Source organism: Lissotriton vulgaris, chromosome 10 (genome assembly GCF_964263255.1).
Source record: "Lissotriton vulgaris chromosome 10, aLisVul1.2, whole genome shotgun sequence".
NCBI classification, from domain to species: domain Eukaryota; kingdom Metazoa; phylum Chordata; class Amphibia; order Caudata; family Salamandridae; genus Lissotriton; species Lissotriton vulgaris.
Window position 1 is genome coordinate 155,832,127 of NC_141698.1, and position 19,607 is coordinate 155,851,733.

The window sequence follows — 19,607 nt, forward strand, 5'->3', positions numbered from 1 at the left end:
CCTCCTTTGAGCCAAGGGTTGACTGTGACAGGGGCTGCAGAGCTGTGTCCGCCGCCCAACGCGGGGTCCGAGTGACCTCGCTCCTGCCGGACTGCTTCCCCCTTGTCTCGGTGGCGGGCTCAGGAACATCCAAATACCTTTGGGAGCGAAGAACTTAGCAGTTCGTGCCTGTGCGTTCCGAGCCCAAGATGGTGAGGCGGGGTTTCTGCAAGCGCGCCACAGACAGACGCGTAGATACGTGAGCAGAACCTTCTTCAAGCAAAGAAGCGCAGAGACCCTCGGGGAAACTTCAGGAGGCTTTTATTGTGTACATGAATGGCGGATGCATTTCTGGCTGATGTCTTGCCGTCTTCAGCGCCAACAAGCCCCCACAGGTGAGTATGCGCTCTGGCCAATGTTCCGCCTCTCTTTAGACTTGTGGTTTCAAGTCCGCCCCGCCCCCGGTGCTTCAATGTCATACACCTGTGTAGCAGCCCTTGTGCTGCGGCAAAACTACACGTCCCAGAATCCCTCGTAGAGAGACTCTGGCTGTTGTTACTGGGGGGTCGGATTGTTGTTTACACCCCACCGGGCGTCCATGCAGAGGAATGGCCAAAGTGCGCCCTGGGACACACCAACCTCGTGCTGATGCGTTGACTGGCTCCAGTGTCCACAACAGAATCTCCCTCGTCTCCCCGTACCGCCTCCTCCTTTGAGCCAAGGGTTGACTGTGACAGGGGCTGCAGAGCTGTGTCCGCCGCCCAACGCGGGGTCCGAGTGACCTCGCTCCTGCCGGACTGCTTCCCCCTTGTCTCGGTGGCGGGCTCAGGAACATCCAAATACCTTTGGGAGCGAAGAACTTAGCAGTTCGTGCCTGTGCGTTCCGAGCCCAAGATGGTGAGGCGGGGTTTCTGCAAGCGCGCCACAGACAGACGCGTAGATACGTGAGCAGAACCTTCTTCAAGCAAAGAAGCGCAGAGACGCTCGGGGAAACTTCAGGAGGCTTTTATTGTGTACATGAATGGCGGATGCATTTCTGGCTGATGTCTTGCCGTCTTCAGCGCCAACAAGCCCCCACAGGTGAGTATGCGCTCTGGCCAATGTTCCGCCTCTCTTTAGACTTGTGGTTTCAAGTCCGCCCCGCCCCCGGTGCTTCAATGTCATACACCTGTGTAGCAGCCCTTGTGCTGCGGCAAAACTACACGTCCCAGAATCCCTCGTAGAGAGACTCTGGCTGTTGTTACTGGGGGGTCGGATTGTTGTTTACACCCCACCGGGCGTCCATGCAGAGGAATGGCCAAAGTGCGCCCTGGGACACACCAACCTCGTGCTGATGCGTTGACTGGCTCCAGTGTCCACAACAGAATCTCCCTCGTCTCCCCGTACCGCCTCCTCCTTTGAGCCAAGGGTTGACTGTGACAGGGGCTGCAGAGCTGTGTCCGCCGCCCAACGCGGGGTCCGAGTGACCTCGCTCCTGCCGGACTGCTTCCCCCTTGTCTCGGTGGCGGGCTCAGGAACATCCAAATACCTTTGGGAGCGAAGAACTTAGCAGTTCGTGCCTGTGCGTTCCGAGCCCAAGATGGTGAGGCGGGGTTTCTGCAAGCGCGCCACAGACAGACGCGTAGATACGTGAGCAGAACCTTCTTCAAGCAAAGAAGCGCAGAGACCCTCGGGGAAACTTCAGGAGGCTTTTATTGTGTACATGAATGGCGGATGCATTTCTGGCTGATGTCTTGCCGTCTTCAGCGCCAACAAGCCCCCACAGGTGAGTATGCGCTCTGGCCAATGTTCCGCCTCTCTTTAGACTTGTGGTTATATATATATATATATATATCAATGTTTACTTACTCTTTAATAAACTACTCTGTTTGATAAAAATACTTAAATGTAGGCTGTATTGTTCTTTTTATACCCTTCGAGTTACTTAAGGGTAACATTATCTAATGTGAGCTACAGAAATTTCGTAAATTCCTTACCTGAATTAACACAGATGTTGAGTACGATAAATGGATACTGATGTCTGTTGTACATGTGGTAGACTTCATTAACCAGCTTAGAAACCTAAGCAGAAAGAAGAGGAACAGTGAAAGACACAAATGGTAATGTCAGACATTTGAAGCACCATACCGGTGTGCAATTTTAAGAAGAAACCACGTGATAGCAACACGCATAGTACATTATAGAATTGATGAATGTTGTAAAGGGAATTATCATGAGACAGTTGTCACCCATTCAAGCTGTGTCCCCCAAATGAAAGGAACTGTTCTAGACAAGGCTGAAAGGTAACTATTTCAATAATAATGTATTTTACAACAGTCGCACATGATGAATAATAGAGTCCTCAGTTTTTAGACTCCTTAACATAAAGAGATTAAAGAGTAGTCCATACACTAAAATAAGTTGCAAAGGTAAGTTATGCATTCACCACTAGAAGCGTGTAAGCACAATTAGCTATTTGTATGTGAATATCTGAAAGCTGTATTCCTGTGAGGTCTCAGCTTTAGCACTGAAAAAGATGACCTTCACACAACGTGAATGACTAAGGAAGCCCAGACAGTGCGCTGAATCCATTACTCACCTTGCTACTGAAATAAGCCAACTAACCTGGCAACCAGTAAGTCTGCTGCAGGAACTGGATTGAGGCCAAACAGGTGTTTACATTGAGTACTGAGCAAGCTTCTAAAGTTCAATTAATATTGAAGACTTATTGAAACAACAAGTTAGACGACTGATGCATTTCCCCGTCTGTATAAACTGCTCAGACAGCCCGGTATGTTTAACAATCAGACTCAGTTCTTCCAAGTCCTCACTCCTATTCAAATGTTCATTTATAGCAGGGTCATTGCTCCGCCCCGGGCTTGGTACTTTTTTAAGTGAATGAAATGCTGACTTATTTTGCACTCTGTAAACAAACATGATCTTAAGTAATTTCTGCTGCACCACTTGCCATTTTTGCTGGGTAAATAACCAGTGCTGAACTGGCTCATAATCATGTCTCGAGGAATATCATGGTCATTACCCTATACAAAGAGCATGAGCCGCCCACAAGATAAAGATTCAACAGTGGAGTAAGCAATTACCTTTGCTGGGTCACATGGGCGTTGATTGATGAAGAAAAACTGCCTGTCTGTTGCACTCCGTCCAACTCCATGATCACAGCGGGAAATAAATCCTGTAATGCTATTAAACATAAACACCGAGGACATCAGCAAAGAAATGGAATTATTCCTTCATATGAACTTCATTAGGCTTTCAAAAAGATTTCCCACTCCTGTCCTATACATTTGATAAAATAGAGGGGCAATGAAGATGGTGAGCAATCTATATCTTTGCAGGGTGTAGGACCAATCTTAACTTCTTATAAGACCTCCGTTTGTTAATGATGAGGAGCTAAGTAATGAAGACGACAATCCAGAGACCCCACATGCATTGCTTTCTAAAGGCTTGAAACGTGTCAGATTTTCAGGATCTCCACATGGAACACATTTAAGCACAATTACTCTAAGGAGAATAATTTTCATAGTCATTTGTTATACGGAATATCACCGTTCTACATCAATGCCTGTAAGATCTATCAGGCAAGCAATGCCCAAATTACGGAAACTATAAGACCTAGTTTCCACAGGAAACTAGCATTTTTTTGTTTTTGTCAATAACTTTGGCACCGTTTGACGAATCATCACAAATTGTTCAAAATGAGTATGACGCTCAGTTCAGCTGCTGTGTTGAAAGTCTCAGGGTGATCCATCAAACGGGACCCAAGAAAAATGGGTTAGGGGTCCCAAAATACATTTTCCCCATGTTAATTCCCATAGAGATTTTAGACACGGCTGCAGCCGTACTGCTGAACAGGATTACACCAAATTTGGCAGAAAGGTAGGTGTTGGTTTACAAAGTGACCTTTTTGTAAATTGCCATAAATCCGTTCCGTAGTTTTTAAGAATTTAAGAGAAAAATCTATTAGTATATAGAGGGGCACGGAGGATCCGCGACGCTCATGCGGAGGTACGCGCGCCCACGGGCTACTAGTTGTACTGGGATTAGCTGCCCGCAACCTATCTAGACAGTTGCGCCGGCCATTTTGTGAAGCGGGAGTCTACCCCAGGGGATGAAAATGAAGAGTCAAAAGCATAGAAGAGGTCAGGGTGGTGGTACCCTGACCTAATGGCTGTATTGTAGGGGTTTGTGGAGCACCCCTTATGAGTTACAAAAACACTGTAAACAGTTTTTTTTCTCCAGACGCGAGGAGTCGCGGTGCTCAGTGCATCCCCCCCCATGTGCAATTTGTGATGGGGTCACGAACATTGTCGAAATACATAAAAAAATATATATACAGCCACTCATACACTAAAGCATGCACTCACAGAGTTAAATAGAAACTCAGAGACCCACTCAGAGACTCACGTACCCACTCAGAGATTCATGCGCCTACTCAAAGACCAACTCACAGACTCACCACGCACCCACTCGCGGACCCACTCAGACACTAATGCACCCACTTACAGACCGGCACAGTCACTAATGCACCCGCTCACAGACCCACTCCGGCTCACGCACCCACTCACAGCCCTACTCAGACAATCATGCATGCACCCACAGACCCACTCAGAGACTCATGCACTCACTCACAGACCCACTCGGATACTCATGCATCCACTCACAAACCCACTGAGTCACTTATGCATCCATTCACAGAGGTATACGTCAACCTAATGCACACTTTGCGGAAAGGAATGAAGTTGGACTGAAGAAAAACAACAATGTCTCTCAAGCAAAGCAAAGGCTGAACTGGCTACCAATCCTGGACTTGACGGGCCCGCTTGAACCCAGAGTAGACCTAACAGGCAAACAGTGCTCAGATTATGACATTTCCTACCTGTTATTCTATGAAGAAGTCATAATCACTTGCCTTTTAATAAAGTAATTAAAACTTACTTGTTCTGTAATTTTCTCCCCCTCTTGTTTGTCTCACTTTTCTGTTTTAGCAGGAATATCTGCTCAATGCCACATGGGGTGTCTTTGCTCAAATTAATAAACCAATAGACTGACTAAACGATATACATCTCAGTTACCATCTAAGCACTCATGAAACATTATTACACCCAAATGTTCTTAACAATTAAACAAACAATTGCCATGGATTCTCATGGCAAATGCAGTGGTCACATTCATGGGGGTCTGTATAGCAGATGAAATCACTCCCAGTCCACTTGCCCAGCACGTTGTAGTTTATGCTGCCCATATAAAAAGAAATTAAATTCTAAACACTCAGAATCTTCCAAATTGAAGCCTTTCTCATCAGCATATCCAAAGCGCTTCCCGTTGATATAAATGTTTACTCCTTTATCCCCCCTCCTCCTTGTGCTCCACTATTTCTAATATGTAAAATGCTAGTTAAATCAGAGACTTAATTCTACAAAAAGAGAAGATTGTTGATTAATTATTTAAGTTGTATTGTTGCTTATGTGTTAATTTACTATTACTTTCATTATTCTCTAAGTTTTCCCCAAGTGCATTGTTCAACATGGAAATTTTAATAGATATTTGCAATAATGTGCATCAATTGTGATGAATTGTTTCAATTTGATTTCTTGAACACTGACAGGGTGCATAACTTTATGAACTTTATTATAATAATGCAATACATTGCAATTCAAAGAGGGAAATTTGCTACTTTCTTTTTTAGATCCAATTGGGCTCTGTGGCAATATAGGAGGTAGTTTGTTGCGTAACATAAATTCCTGAAACTACTTACGTGTAGAGATTGTGTGGGAGAGCAGTGTGATTCAGACCATACTCTTCACAAACCGCTTCGCTGGGGGGCAGTTGGACAAAGGGAATCAAGCTCTGCAACTGAAATAAGTATTTGTGTTAGAGTGTGTATCAGAATGTACAAAGCAAAGAGATCAGAATACAAACAATACCGAAAGTTTAAAAACAATGGATGAGACTTAAAGGCAAAATTTTATGTCAGAACATGATGTAATGTGGCGTGCTGAAAGGCAAAAAATATGGTACTGAATAAGTGGATAAAAGCTGGAACACATTTCAAAGATTGTTTATTTGAATGCTGTGTAATACTTTTGTCTAATAAACTGTAATGTCTAAAGGCAGTGCATTCTCATAACACTAGAGGAAACATATTAATGAGTAGGGGCAGGGAATTCTTGCTTCAAGGTGTCATCGGGAGTGCCTTTCAAAAGACTTACTTATGTGACTGGGAGGGTGGATACCGAAAATATAAGGCTTCTAGAACAGAGGAAACGAGGAGAGAAATTAAAAACAGTGTCAGCAGAGCGGGCTGCAAGAAGCTCTTCTTCCATAACCTGCTTGGCAGACTGTGCAATTTGCTGGCATAGCACGGGCCAAGGATGTGGTCGTCCCAGGTATTAAGACATCAAAGAATCTACCCCAAGGCCCCATGCACTTCTTCACCTTCACCATGACAAGCTGGCCGCAGGAATGAAGCTCCAAAATTGTATTCTATTGAGTTTTGTCCACCTCTAACCTCTGTCCTTAATGGGGACAAAGGGAAGTAGAAGCCTCTGCCCCTTTTTCCCAGAGCCACCACATGGGCTTGAGTCAGCAGGGCAAGGACCGTGGCCTCCAGACTTGGTGTATGTGCTGGGTAGCATGCCCTGTCAGAAGGAGGGCAGTCGGAGGAAGGGCAGGGAAGGGTACTGTGCAGTCCCTGAGGATCAGTTGGATGACAGAGCGTTCTGCCGTGACCGGCAGCCCGTTGACAGAAAAGTAGATGGGGTCCATCCCATAGAAGATGGTGGTGTAAATTGTGGGGAGGGAAATTAGAGTGGTTTTGAGGTAGCAGACCAAAGAAAAGGAACTAGGTCTACTGCTGGTGACACTTAAATCCACCCATGCCCCAAAAGGAGTGGTAAGATTGCTGCGGTGTCTGCACCAGGTGAGAGGATTTCCTCTTCCAGGACTACTGGGCTCTGGCATAGCCCCGGACATTCTGTGATGTGGTAAGGCCAGGTCCAATGATAGAGCTGTATTCCAGCTACTCTTGAAGTGGTGGCCTCCTCTCCAGAAATCTGCTTGCCATGGAGACATGTCCATCAGTGTGACCTGGACATTTGCTGAAAAGCCTGTAAAATGCATCCACACAAGGTGGCTTAGTGTGGCAGTGATGTACATGGACCTCGCCATAGTATCCGCTGAATCCAAACAGCACAACAGCATCTGCTTTGAAGCATACAAGCCATTACTGATCAAATTGGAAAACAATTTAATTCATGTGTTCCGGCAGGTTTAAAGCTGCCAGTGTGTTGGCGGGGCTGTGGAGAGAGGGGTACGTTGGTCCACCTGTTGTGGGACTGCACCCAGATTCAGGGTTACTGGAAACTGGTTCTAGACGAGGTAGATACACACTTTAATACCAAGATCCCAAAGTTCCCTGCCTATGTCCTGCTGGGTCTACCGAATGCTCGGACATACCCGCTGAAATCACGTAGGGGGAGGCTGATTGCTATCGCTCTAGGCTCTGCAGTTCAGAACGTTCTCTCTTTCTGGAACACCACACATATCCCCACTTTCCAGGGCTGGTTGTTTCGCCTTTGGGCAGTGCTCGGCATGGAAAAATTGTCCTTAATCAAAGCCGGGGAAGGATCCAAGTATGCAGAACTGTGGCAGCCCTTCCTGTCCCTGTTGGCCACAGAATTCAGAGAGGTGACTTGCCCCCGGTATCTGCGCTTGCTTCGACTGTCACAGGTTCAACCGTGAGAGGCTTTGGTGTAGAAGGATGTTAGTAATGCTTGTATGAATGGGGATTATGGACCTGGAACGGGATTGGGGGGTGGGTAGGCTGGGGGGTGGAGCGCGGGTATTGGATATTGTTTTTCCTCCAATGTTGCAGGCTCGGCTTTACAGTTTTCCCGGGCATGGGGGGGGGGTGCCCCTATCGTTGTAGTGCATATTCCTGATCCGCAAGGCATCGTTGTTCTTGTATGAGCTGCTTTCTTCAACAAAAATATTTAATACTAAAGCTGCCAGTGTGGCCAATTCCCACAAGGCATGCACTTAGTATGCATGTGGAATTTGATATACAGAAAGTGAGACTGCTGGAAGCAAAAACCTTCTGGTCCATGTAGTACAGTCATTTACACTCACCTTCTTCAGGGGTCTTACAGAATGGATGGGGTTCAATTTGGAGGATGAACCCTGAACCATTTAACCACTGAATCTTTAAAGACGGACTGGCAGATGTGAAATTTGGGTCACCCGGAGGACGCCTTTGGCATATGTCAATTTGCCTGTAGTCTACTGGGCCTCAGAATTGGCTTTGCAAGACAGCCAAAACAGATTTCAGTAGCACTTTGTTAAATGGAAGCAAGGGTTCCGCAAATGAAGAAACAGGTAGCTAGATTTCTGGCAAAATGATAGGCTTTGGCTCCTCAGAAGGCAAAGTCAGTTCCATAGTTTCCGAACCTTTATGCATCAGTATGCTAAAGTAAGATACTTTCTCTGCAGGGTGCTTCGAGGGGTAAGTGAGGTCTTGTTCTGGAGAGGTATTCAAATGACTAGTATTTTGTAAGTCAAAATAAAGGCCAACATCAGAGTAAGGAGGAGTAGGTAAATAGTCAGCCTCTGAATCATCGTCCTCCTTACCATCATAATCTCAATCAGGCAAGGTTATGGCTTCAGAGTCAGATCACAATAACCCCAGCATCTGTGCACATTTCTGGTCCCCAGTAAGGGGCTGTTCATTAAGGCAAGTTCTGACCTTGTCTTTAGCCACCCAAACAATTTCAGCAAATTTTGAGGGTGTCTGCGATAACAACACAAAGTGAGGTGCTATTTCCGGCCCTGGAACGAGCGTCATGAACACTAGATGCACAGGAATGGCACCATGGTCTGTGATTTGTGTCTAGGTGCTGAGGCTTGAGCCTCTGGAGGCATGGGGCCATGAGCTGTTGGAGGTAGAAGGTGCAAGGCCCAACGGAGGGTGTACCCTCTTGGGAAGTAGGCCACAGGCTACTGAAACAGACCTAAAGACATCTAACATGGCCAGGAGGAGCAGTGTAATAAGGCTGGATCTTCTGCATCTTTGAAATCCGCTCTGAAGACAAGGGAGAGGCATGTATCAGGGAACAAGCAGTGTCATGACTGTCTGGTGCACAGAGTGGGATCACTTACACAAGGAAGAAGAAGATTTCTCCTTCTTATGGCAGGGTTTTTGTGGTAAGACCTCTTGGTAGATCATTCCTTACCAGGAAACTTAGAGTTTTATGTAGCGTGAACTAGACTTGAGACATTGGGCATCAGAGCGCTTTACATGAGCACCAGTTTTGTTACATGAGGACACATTCATTTTTGTTAGGCATGGGGAGATTAAGTGATTTGCCCAGAATCACAGGATTTTGAGCGTCGTTGCCAAGAATCAAACCCGGTGCCCCAGCTTCAAGGTCGATCGCTCAAGCCGTAAGGCTACATCCTCTCCCCGGACTCCTGGACTCTGCTTCCTATTACCCTTCTAGTGCATCAGGAAACATGAGTTACATGCCAAAGAGTCATGGACGAAGCAAAGACACTACAGGTGAATATTGTATAGATCCAATTGAGACATCAAATTAAGGCTCTTACAACAGTGCTTGAGCCCTGAAACCTTCGGGGTAAATATTTGACCTAGTTGAAGTCAAAGCTGGAGAACTTTTGTTGAGGAAGGACTGAGAGAGCTACTGAAAACAAAATTAAGGCTGGAAAAACAGCAACCAACATCACCATGCCTATTATACACCAGTGTCATCGTGTGTGGAGGGCGGAGTCACGTCTGATGCTACATGGGTCACTTGGTGATGCTGGAGATCTACTGCTGGGGAAAAAGTTTTCTGGACCAGTCTGATGTCTAGGAAGATATTCTTTCTTTTCCATTCTTTTAAATTGTGTTTTCAACAATTAAAGTACAGATTGTGCACAACTGGCAGCTGTTATTTGATTTGGCATTTAATAAGCCAGGAACATATGTACATCAAGGGTGATTTAACAGATCAAGGTTATCAGCACCTTGTTGAAACTATGTCCGTGCAGTGCCTTATTTTAAAGTGTGCACCCACATGGTGACTACACCCGATAACAGCACATAGCCAGAGTGAGTCAACATAGTTAAAAACAAGTAATTCAATAACAGAAAATACATACAAATATATGACTGTTCAGGTTACAAGTAAAAACCCAGAAAGTCAAAAAATATTTAGTCTATGTACGATAAATAACACAACTTCACACCACGATATATACATATAAATTGATACTTATTAACATCTGAGGCCCGATGTAGGTAAATCTAATTTACCACTTCTAAAATACCGAATCATACCGATTCGGTATTCAAGAAGTGGTAAATTAGAGGGGGGGAAATGTAGGTAATTCTGATTCGGTAAATACCGAATCTGTAAGATTCGGTATTTACCGATTCTGTAAATACCTCCTGTAAATAACTCCTGAAGGCCTGTGGCACTCTTCAGAGTGCCACCTACATCTCTATTGACCGATTCTGTACATTTACCGATTCGGTATTTTACCGAATCGGTAAATGTACAGAATCGGTAAAATTACCGATTCTGTACTTATGTAGCCCCCTACATAAGAAAACCGTAATACCGGTCGGAAACGGCCGAATTCGGCCGTTTCCGACCGGTATCAGGGCTCCTACATCGGGCCCCTGGTAATTTATTTGAAAATTAAAACATTTAAATTATGGTGTCCCATCTCTCAGTGCTGAAATGGTTACCTGTTTTTGTCCGAATACAGCTCCAATGTTTTCCTTCATACCACTAGAATTTCCACTGGAACACACCACAGGGTTTCTCTTGCCTTGTCCAACTTGGTTTGTACAGTTTATCCGAACACCGTCGGAAATAATGCAGTAGGCTTGCAGAATTTGTACCATTCTGCCATACTCCTGTTTAGAAAAGAAGGGAGAACACTCAGTTTGACATCACTAGACACACAGCCTGTTTATCAAACTAGGGTAGAGTAAAAGGCAGAAAAGGGTCACTGGGTCCTTCCGGTCTAACCACCTCCCTACCTATTGTAGCACTGCAAGACCGCTTCTGCTTTCTTATTGCTTTGTCAAAATTCTGACCTCCGTTTGTAAGAAATTATATATATATATATATTTTTTTAATTCTTTGCTGCCCACCACTTCAACACAGAATACATTTTCACACTTAAATTCTAGATTCCAACATGAATCCTTGACCATCACCCTCACTTTGGAAGTATACTCTCCCTGCCTGCCTTTAAAACATGTATCATTATCTACATGGTACCATATTTAGGATTCTCCCCTATCAAACTAGCTCTAATGTAACAATGAGGGGTGTCTCTTAAGAACAAAGAACCATGATAACATTAACAATAAGGGTAAAGTGAACTTTTTAATAAGCCAACGTATTATGCATGACTATCAAAGTCAGAAGTATATTTTAGCATATATGTTACACACCTCCACTGAGTTGTTGATTATTCTAAAAATACTATACACGAGATTGAATACAGATATTTTATCAAAAGCATAGAGTAAATGTGAGAAAAGGTGTTAGATGCCTTTGGCAAGCAGAATATATTTGTTCTTGGTGACCCTTCATCATTCCTGATGAATGGTCTCTCATATCAAGAGTGTGGAATTTTATCTTTCAAGTTTTCAATAGAACCGGAGCTCAAACCCATGCCAGTGCAACAGTCTGTGTTTTGCTGCCGTGGCACCTGGACGAGAGAGGTCTTCCTGCTAATGTCATTATGTTGGAACATGCCAAGGTCATCGTCAGGCTCCATGAATTTCTGGTTTCCAAAACTGCAGATGTTAAAACTCTGCTCATTACTTCTATGATTATCCCCTGCTCCCAACTGCTTAGAAAGAATGTATCAAGTCGTCACCATTGGTTTAGATATCTAATTTTCTTTTTTGTCAAAATGTTTATGGTAAAATTCAGATGTTTTACTTCAATTTATTACAAATATATACTCCAAATTCATATTTTGTGGAGACATATGGAAAATTTAGCTATGCTTTAATGAGTGGGGTCTATGATGAATACTTAAAAATGATCACTGCACACAAGCGACAGGCCAAATCACTTCTCAAAGTCTAGCCCACCCTGGCTCCAAATTATGCAAGGAGAATTATTTAACAAGCATTGAAAATGCAATAGGTCTCGCCTTTGATTAAGTTAAAGCCATTAGCTTTGCTAATGGTATTGTATAGCAAAGCAAAATACTTTAACTTAATGAAAGTAGAGACCTATTGCATTTTAAATGCTTGTTTTTGCTTGCAGTAGAGTGATCATTTAGAAAAACAAGTTCACAGCACTATAACATTTTGTGCGCAACTGCATCACTAGAGAATTTAACAGCTGTAAGAATTAGGGAAAAGTTTTGCTTAACACAATAAGATGACACATTTACGTTAAGTGTCTCCCTCGCCCTGGACTGTCCACGCATTACCCTCTCCCAGCTCTGTCTTTTTAGCAGCGGGTTTTAGGGATAAAAACAGAATTACAAAGACTAAAATGCAATGAATTTTGGGTTAGCCAGCATATCTGAGAGTCACAAGCATGAGCTAACTATAAACTGTTCAAAGGCGATCGCTAAACGTAGTTTAAATGGAATGTGTGCCATTGTGACCTTCTAAATAAGAAATAATGTTCAGGTGTCTCCATGCTAAAAAGCAAAAAAATGTATTCTGGATTTAAGTTATGTTGTACAAAAAAATTAATATTAAAACCACTACTGCTGCTAGGAGTTTACTGTTTACACTCAGAGAGCCTGAGACTGTTTTTTTTACTGCAACTTTTATATTAAGATCAATTCATGTAAGGAAAAGAACGATACTTTAATGTTATATGAATTGTGATTTTATTTAGTATGCTGAATCAACTGTAACAGTTTTTTATCATATGTGTTTGTAGTTTTGCTTTTATGGTTATTACATTTTAACTGAATAAAGCTTATTGAATCGAATCGAGTTATGTCGTCTTTTGTGGAATTTTTATAAAATAAAAAATAAAAAACACCATATTGACTTTTCAGCTTCTCTGGCTCAACATATTTCTGAATCTACACAGAGACCCACCCCAAATAGTGTTTGCACATTTAAAATATATACTGCAACTAGATCGTAGCTTTAAATATGGTGGGGAGCAGTATTTTTCATCAAGTTGCACCTCCTATCCACAATAGTCTGGGATGACTACAAAGGGATGTGGGATTCCTTGGCGGCAGACAATGAAACACAGAGACTCATTGCTTGCCAGTCGTTATGTTTAGTTATGGAGGCAGACCACAGTACAATAATGTAGGAGTTGAAACAAAGCTTTTTTTAAACGATTCGGGAAGCGTATGCGCGCTTCGGAAACCTATTTGTTTATTTTTTAAAGCACACACACGCTTCCTGAATACTTTTGAAAAACGAAGCGTAACGACTAAAAGTCATCAACAGAGCAGGAAGCGGAGGAACTTAAAGAAAATAATAATAAATGTGTGTGCATGCGACTTGCAAAGGAGGTCAGTTTGTGGATCTTAAAGTTTAGAAGACACATTTGCACCCTAGTTACAATCTGAGATTTACTCTTGTCCATGGCAAAAGTAAGTCTGTATTCATGGTGAAAATTCCCCCAAAGATGGCGTGGGTGAAGGCAATGAAATTTCAACACATGGGGAAAATCTCAACATTTTAAAGTGCAATAGCAATTTTGTGTTATGTGTACACACGCTTAATGATCCAATGCATAGATTTACAAATACATGAATGGAAACCTGTGTAAGCAGCACGGAATTAGAAAAATAACTTCACTACCAATCTGTGGATCTGCGACTGTTAATATCCTTGTTAGCCAGAGATGTACTCCAAAGGTAGACTAAAACAAACTTTCGCTACAACATTTCCAGCTGTGCCCGCCCTCAATAAATGCTTAAATTACTTGCCGAAGGGGCTACAGAGACCCTCTCCGCACAGCAGGGCCAGCCAGGAGCCACCCGGGCTCAGCATGGCACCGACCTCTACCAGGCATGGACTCAGCATGGCAGTCAGATATTCATGTGCAAGTCATCTCTTTCTAATGAGGTCATGCTAACCACTCCCTTCCCCCCCGACCCTCGAATCAGGATTTCAGGGACCAGGCCGGACCTCTGCGTGCAGTGACCTGTCCAGGTGGAGCACAGAGCAGGGGGGAGCAGAGAAAAAAAACCAAGAGACGGCTTTCCATGGGATGGGATGGGAGGAGGGACGGGAGGAGGGACGGGGCAATCTCTCAGACCAACACTCGTCTGTGATGTTTGCTTCAATGATTCCTCACAAGTCCTCTCCACCCTGCACCTCCTCCCAAACACGCTCTTGGGCGTGGGAAGCGGACAGATAAAATGGCAGGGAGTTCGACAGAGCGATTGAGAAATAGATGCTTGTGGTGTTTTGGGGGCAATCTGTAAGTGAGGCACGCATTAAGGAGACGGAGAGGCTGTGGAAACAAGACAGGGTAAACGAGGAGGGACCGGGAGCGCACGAGAGAATAGGGGGTGAAAGTGGAGCGGAAAGAAGGAAGGGTGCAGGGGAGGGAGAGCAGAGAAGAGACGCGAGGGGGTGGTGGAAGCGGAAGGGATACACCAGATGAAAGCCACCGGTTGGAACCAGAACGCTGCCTCCCTCGTGGTGTTATGGGGCGAGAGTATGGGGCTAGTGTGTTTATGTAGGAGGGTGACCCTTAACTAACTCACAAACATGCTTCCCCCAGCATGACCTGCAGATTTCTCAACCACTCTACACAATTTCGGCCCTCTTACCCCGGTTCCGATGGAACTCATGTTTGTGGTGAATCTGCACTTTCCGGACACAGGCGATCCCGCCAGCCGACGGAGTAATAACGTGCTGACTCATTGGGTGGGTATCCACCAATCAGTACGAGTGATGCCAAGAACACGTGACCTCATGCCAGAAGAAAGCAGGGATTCCGGGAGTGATGGGGTTCCCGGGAGAGAGCAGGCAAGGCATAGCGGTATGAGACATCCCGTAGCAGCGCAGCAAGAAAAGACCCAGGTGAGTGGGGGGTGAGTGGGGGGTGCGCCTGTGTGGGTGTAGCTGTGTGTGTGCACGTGTAGCTGTATGTGTGCGCGCGTGTGGGTGTGCGTATGTATGTATATGTGTGACTGTGTGTCTGTTAGCTGTGCGTGTGGGTGCGTGCGTCCTGATGCATTGTGCCTGCGTGGGTGTATGTATGTATGTGTGTGTGTGTGTGTGTGTGCGTGTGCGCGCTATTTCGAATGCCTGACTTGCTCTGAATGTTGGACAGGGAATGTGCACGGCGCCGAGCTCGGCGTGCGCGCCCATGAGGTCAAATCGCCAAGGAAAAGCGCGTGCACATCCCCTGTTCTCATTCCCGGCAAACCCACAACAATAGTTCTTTCGCTGGAGCAGCGCTATGCGCTGCTAACACCAGCGAGACCTAAAAACCTGAAGATGGCTCAGGTCTCATACCGGCTAAAAACGCCAAATGATTCCATTATCCCTCTGACCAGACCTGCTCCTGCCTCATCACAGGCTCTTCTTGGAAAATACAACTGAGAGCCACACTGCTGTGCAACAGACCCCTTTAACTCCCAGAAACAGGACAAGGCCAATAAAGCTGTAGAACTAGCAGCAGTATGAAAACCAGCAACCTCCACATTATTGAAATTATGTTTGGCTCATAAAGCCTGCTCTCTTGACTCTACACTACAAAATATCTAGCCAACAAGTTAATATTCCCTGAAGGTAGCCAAGACATCTCAATTAATAAAAGTCAGCACCTGAAGCTCCCTCAGGTTGTGTGTCACAATACCGAGGACAAAAATATTGTGATACAAAAACAACATGGCCTAAATATCAGGAATCAAAACATTGCAAAGATAAGTATATGTAGGTATTTATAAATGTACGATTCTTAATGCCACGTCCACATACCTTGAAGACATGTACATCACTGGGTACATATATATGCAGCAACCTATAGTAAACCTATAATTACTTTCATGATATTTAGGTTTTGATATCTTGTCCACAATATTTTTGTATCATGATATTCAATCCATAACACTCTGGTAGTATAACCAACTCAAATTCAACAGGTAGCAAAACTGAGGCATTCTTTCTTAGGTGCTGCACTAAAGATGTAAAAATCCACTTAGCTCCTATAAATTGCGAAATGCTTCCCCTACTGCATCAGTTTCTTAAAAGAGTTCATGAGCCGGTCTTCAAGCAATTCCTTATATTCAAGAACAAACCCACTCTACCCCACTGGGCAACAGAAACTAGTACAGAGAATATCACAAACAATGGGTTTAAAGGCTGTCTCGAGTAAGCTATTCTGGTGGCAGCACCGCCAATTATGGTCTAGACCGGCAGCGTGATTCCTAAACATATATCCTCTTTTTTGCCTTCTCAGGATACCTACATCCCAATTACCACTAGTGCCACTCAGGTACATCTCCTCCAAACATCTTCCCTTTCTTCCAACTCCCCGCTAGCTGTTTACATATACGCCATCGTAGATTTTAGGTCTCCATAACATTGTATGGTTACCTCTACCATCTTACGGTGGTACTAACAACATTAACCTGATTGCCTCACTTCCACACCTCATCCTCCTCCAGCAAGTGTGAGGACTTACCTCCTAGCACATCAATGTTTCCATGGTTTAGTGGAAATATAATCTGGTTGTAAAGTACAAATGAGAACAGAACTTATTAGCTTGCTCACAATGACACGTAAAGATCTTGTAGTGCACTCAATTTGCTGTTCCTTCCACTACGAACACTAGCTTAATCCAGAAAAAGATTATTCTCCCCCCTCCTTGCTCATCAGCCATCAAAACCTCTTTTATACAGCTACTTGAGTTGCTAGGCTCCTCTTGTGATGGTCCCTTTTTTGCTGGGATTTCTATCTCCTCTTAATGTTGTTCAAATAATGCCACACCTCGAATGATCCACCCTGAAGGTAGTACAGACTTAAAACTGTGTATGGCTTTCTTGGTGATATTGTAACTCCGGCTTTCAGGTTCTGGTATGTGTTATAACCCACTCACCCAAACTCTCCACTTTAAATTAACTCTCCATGTCCTTAACTCCTTTCAGCTCTTCATCAAACTTTCCTCCAGCTCCAACACTTGCTTGATATTTCATCGCTGTGAGGTCACCTGTATAGTTTACGTAAACATCCCAGCTCCCTTGTATACCCTTACTTCAAACCTTTATTATCGTAATTCTCTAGCTATGTAGAGGACAAAAACTTGCCAGTCACATTCAGCGCTCCAGTCCTTCAACATCCTAGTCTGAGCTATATTTAACTATAAAAATAAATATATACCATCCACACCCAGTATGACACATCATGCGCTGTCTACATAACGAAAGTCAAAGCTAATGGGGAGACATGAAAGATGAAAAATGCAGTGAGTTGTTAAAGAACTCATTTACCTGTAAACTGGGAAGAGAAAACGTGAGCCTCAACATGAGTGAGAGAGAACAAAGAGTGGCAAAAGTCCATTGTGAGTTCTGCATATACTATCCCATTAAATTAGCCGATCACATCTTCGGCTTTCCAATTAAGTTACAAGACCCAACTACCTACATTTTCTTTCAATCCTAGATCTTTGTATTGTTGAATTTCTGAGAAAGAAATGTGCACGGAAACAGCCTATACAGTGGATTATTAAAACATGAGGCACTGTAGAATTGTTTTTGAAGATATATACAGACCGCTCATCATGCATTAAGATATTCAGAAGCTTTAAAAGAAGCTATATCCTGTACTAAACGTATATCAAAGTCATAAACATCACTACAGAATCTGAAACGACTCTAGGTGCATCTTTCCAAAAGCATGCTAACACATCACAAGGTTTGCTCATCTGGTTGTGTTATTTGGATGCACATCACTTCAGCATGATAATTCTTTTATTGCTGTTCAGTGAAGAAAGAGGATTAGCTTACCAGTATCACCACTTGCATATCTAGAAGAAACAGGAGTCCCCAATTAAGATCTAAGGACTGTGTTCCAGTTTGAGACAGTATTTCTGGAAAAGTGAAATGCTGGGACGCCTTGCTGGACTTTGCTGGACCTACCTGGAATTGCCTGCTTTAAAGCCCACTTCTTGCGGAACCCGCTCCGCGGGTCCCGCTGCGTTAGGAGTGCTGCCTGTTGTTTTCACGGGGGAACATCGAGGGAAGTCTAAGTGCCGGGGCTGCGAGCGAGCGCGCGCGCTCTACTGGGTTTGCATATCCCAGGAGCGCCCGCCAGCCTGATTAGCCACACCTGGGCCGCTCTCCCCGACCCCTCCCACCCCTCCACCGAGCCTTCATTAACTGTGCTTGCAGAGCTTGTGAGCGGGACGCCTTGCTGGACTTTGCTGGACCTACCTGGAATTGCCTGCTTTAAAGCCCACTTCTTGCGGAACCCGCTCCGCGGGTCCCGCTGCGTTAGGAGTGCTGCCTGTTGTTTTCACGGGGGAACATCGAGGGAAGTCTAAGTGCCGGGGCTGCGAGCGAGCGCGCGCGCTCTACTGGGTTTGCATATCCCAGGAGCGCCCGCCAGCCTGATTAGCCACACCTGGGCCGCTCTCCCCGACCCCTCCCACCCCTCCACCGAGCCTTCATTAACTGTGCTTGCAGAGCTTGTGAGCGGGACGCCTTGCTGGACTTTGCTGGACCTACCTGGAATTGCCTGCTTTAAAGCCCACTTCTTGCGGAACCCGCTCCGCGGGTCCCGCTGCGTTAGGAGTGCTGCCTGTTGTTTTCACGGGGGAACATCGAGGGAAGTCTAAGTGCCGGGGCTGCGAGCGAGCGCGCGCGCTCTACTGGGTTTGCATATCCCAGGAGCGCCCGCCAGCCTGATTAGCCACACCTGGGCCGCTCTCCCCGACCCCTCCCACCCCTCCACCGAGCCTTCATTAACTGTGCTTGCAGAGCTTGTGAGCGGGACGCCTTGCTGGACTTTGCTGGACCTACCTGGAATTGCCTGCTTTAAAGCCCACTTCTTGCGGAACCCGCTCCGCGGGTCCCGCTGCGTTAGGAGTGCTGCCTGTTGTTTTCACGGGGGAACATCGAGGGAAGTCTAAGTGCCGGGGCTGCGAGCGAGCGCGCGCGCTCTACTGGGTTTGCATATCCCAGGAGCGCCCGCCAGCCTGATTAGCCACACCTGGGCCGCTCTCCCCGACCCCTCCCACCCCTCCACCGAGCCTTCATTAACTGTGCTTGCAGAGCTTGTGAGCGGGACGCCTTGCTGGACTTTGCTGGACCTACCTGGAATTGCCTGCTTTAAAGCCCACTTCTTGCGGAACCCGCTCCGCGGGTCCCGCTGCGTTAGGAGTGCTGCCTGTTGTTTTCACGGGGGAACATCGAGGGAAGTCTAAGTGCCGGGGCTGCGAGCGAGCGCGCGCGCTCTACTGGGTTTGCATATCCCAGGAGCGCCCGCCAGCCTGATTAGCCACACCTGGGCCGCTCTCCCCGACCCCTCCCACCCCTCCACCGAGCCTTCATTAACTGTGCTTGCAGAGCTTGTGAGCGGGACGCCTTGCTGGACTTTGCTGGACCTACCTGGAATTGCCTGCTTTAAAGCCCACTTCTTGCGGAACCCGCTCCGCGGG

General features: G+C 45.4%; 1 protein-coding gene across 1 annotated transcript in view; it reads right to left on the reverse strand.

The window, feature by feature from the left end:
- Nucleotides 1-19,607, reverse strand: part of PMS2 (PMS1 homolog 2, mismatch repair system component) — a 152,910-nt gene that overhangs the window by 50,926 nt on the left and 82,377 nt on the right. The window contains exons 6-9 of the mRNA XM_086940740.1: nt 10,727-10,897; nt 5,735-5,832; nt 3,060-3,159; nt 1,956-2,040 (exon numbers count right to left, since the gene is read on the reverse strand). Of these exons, the coding sequence (XP_086796866.1) occupies nt 1,956-2,040; nt 3,060-3,159; nt 5,735-5,832; nt 10,727-10,897 (454 nt within the window). The remainder of the gene's footprint in view (nt 1-1,955; nt 2,041-3,059; nt 3,160-5,734; nt 5,833-10,726; nt 10,898-19,607) is intronic.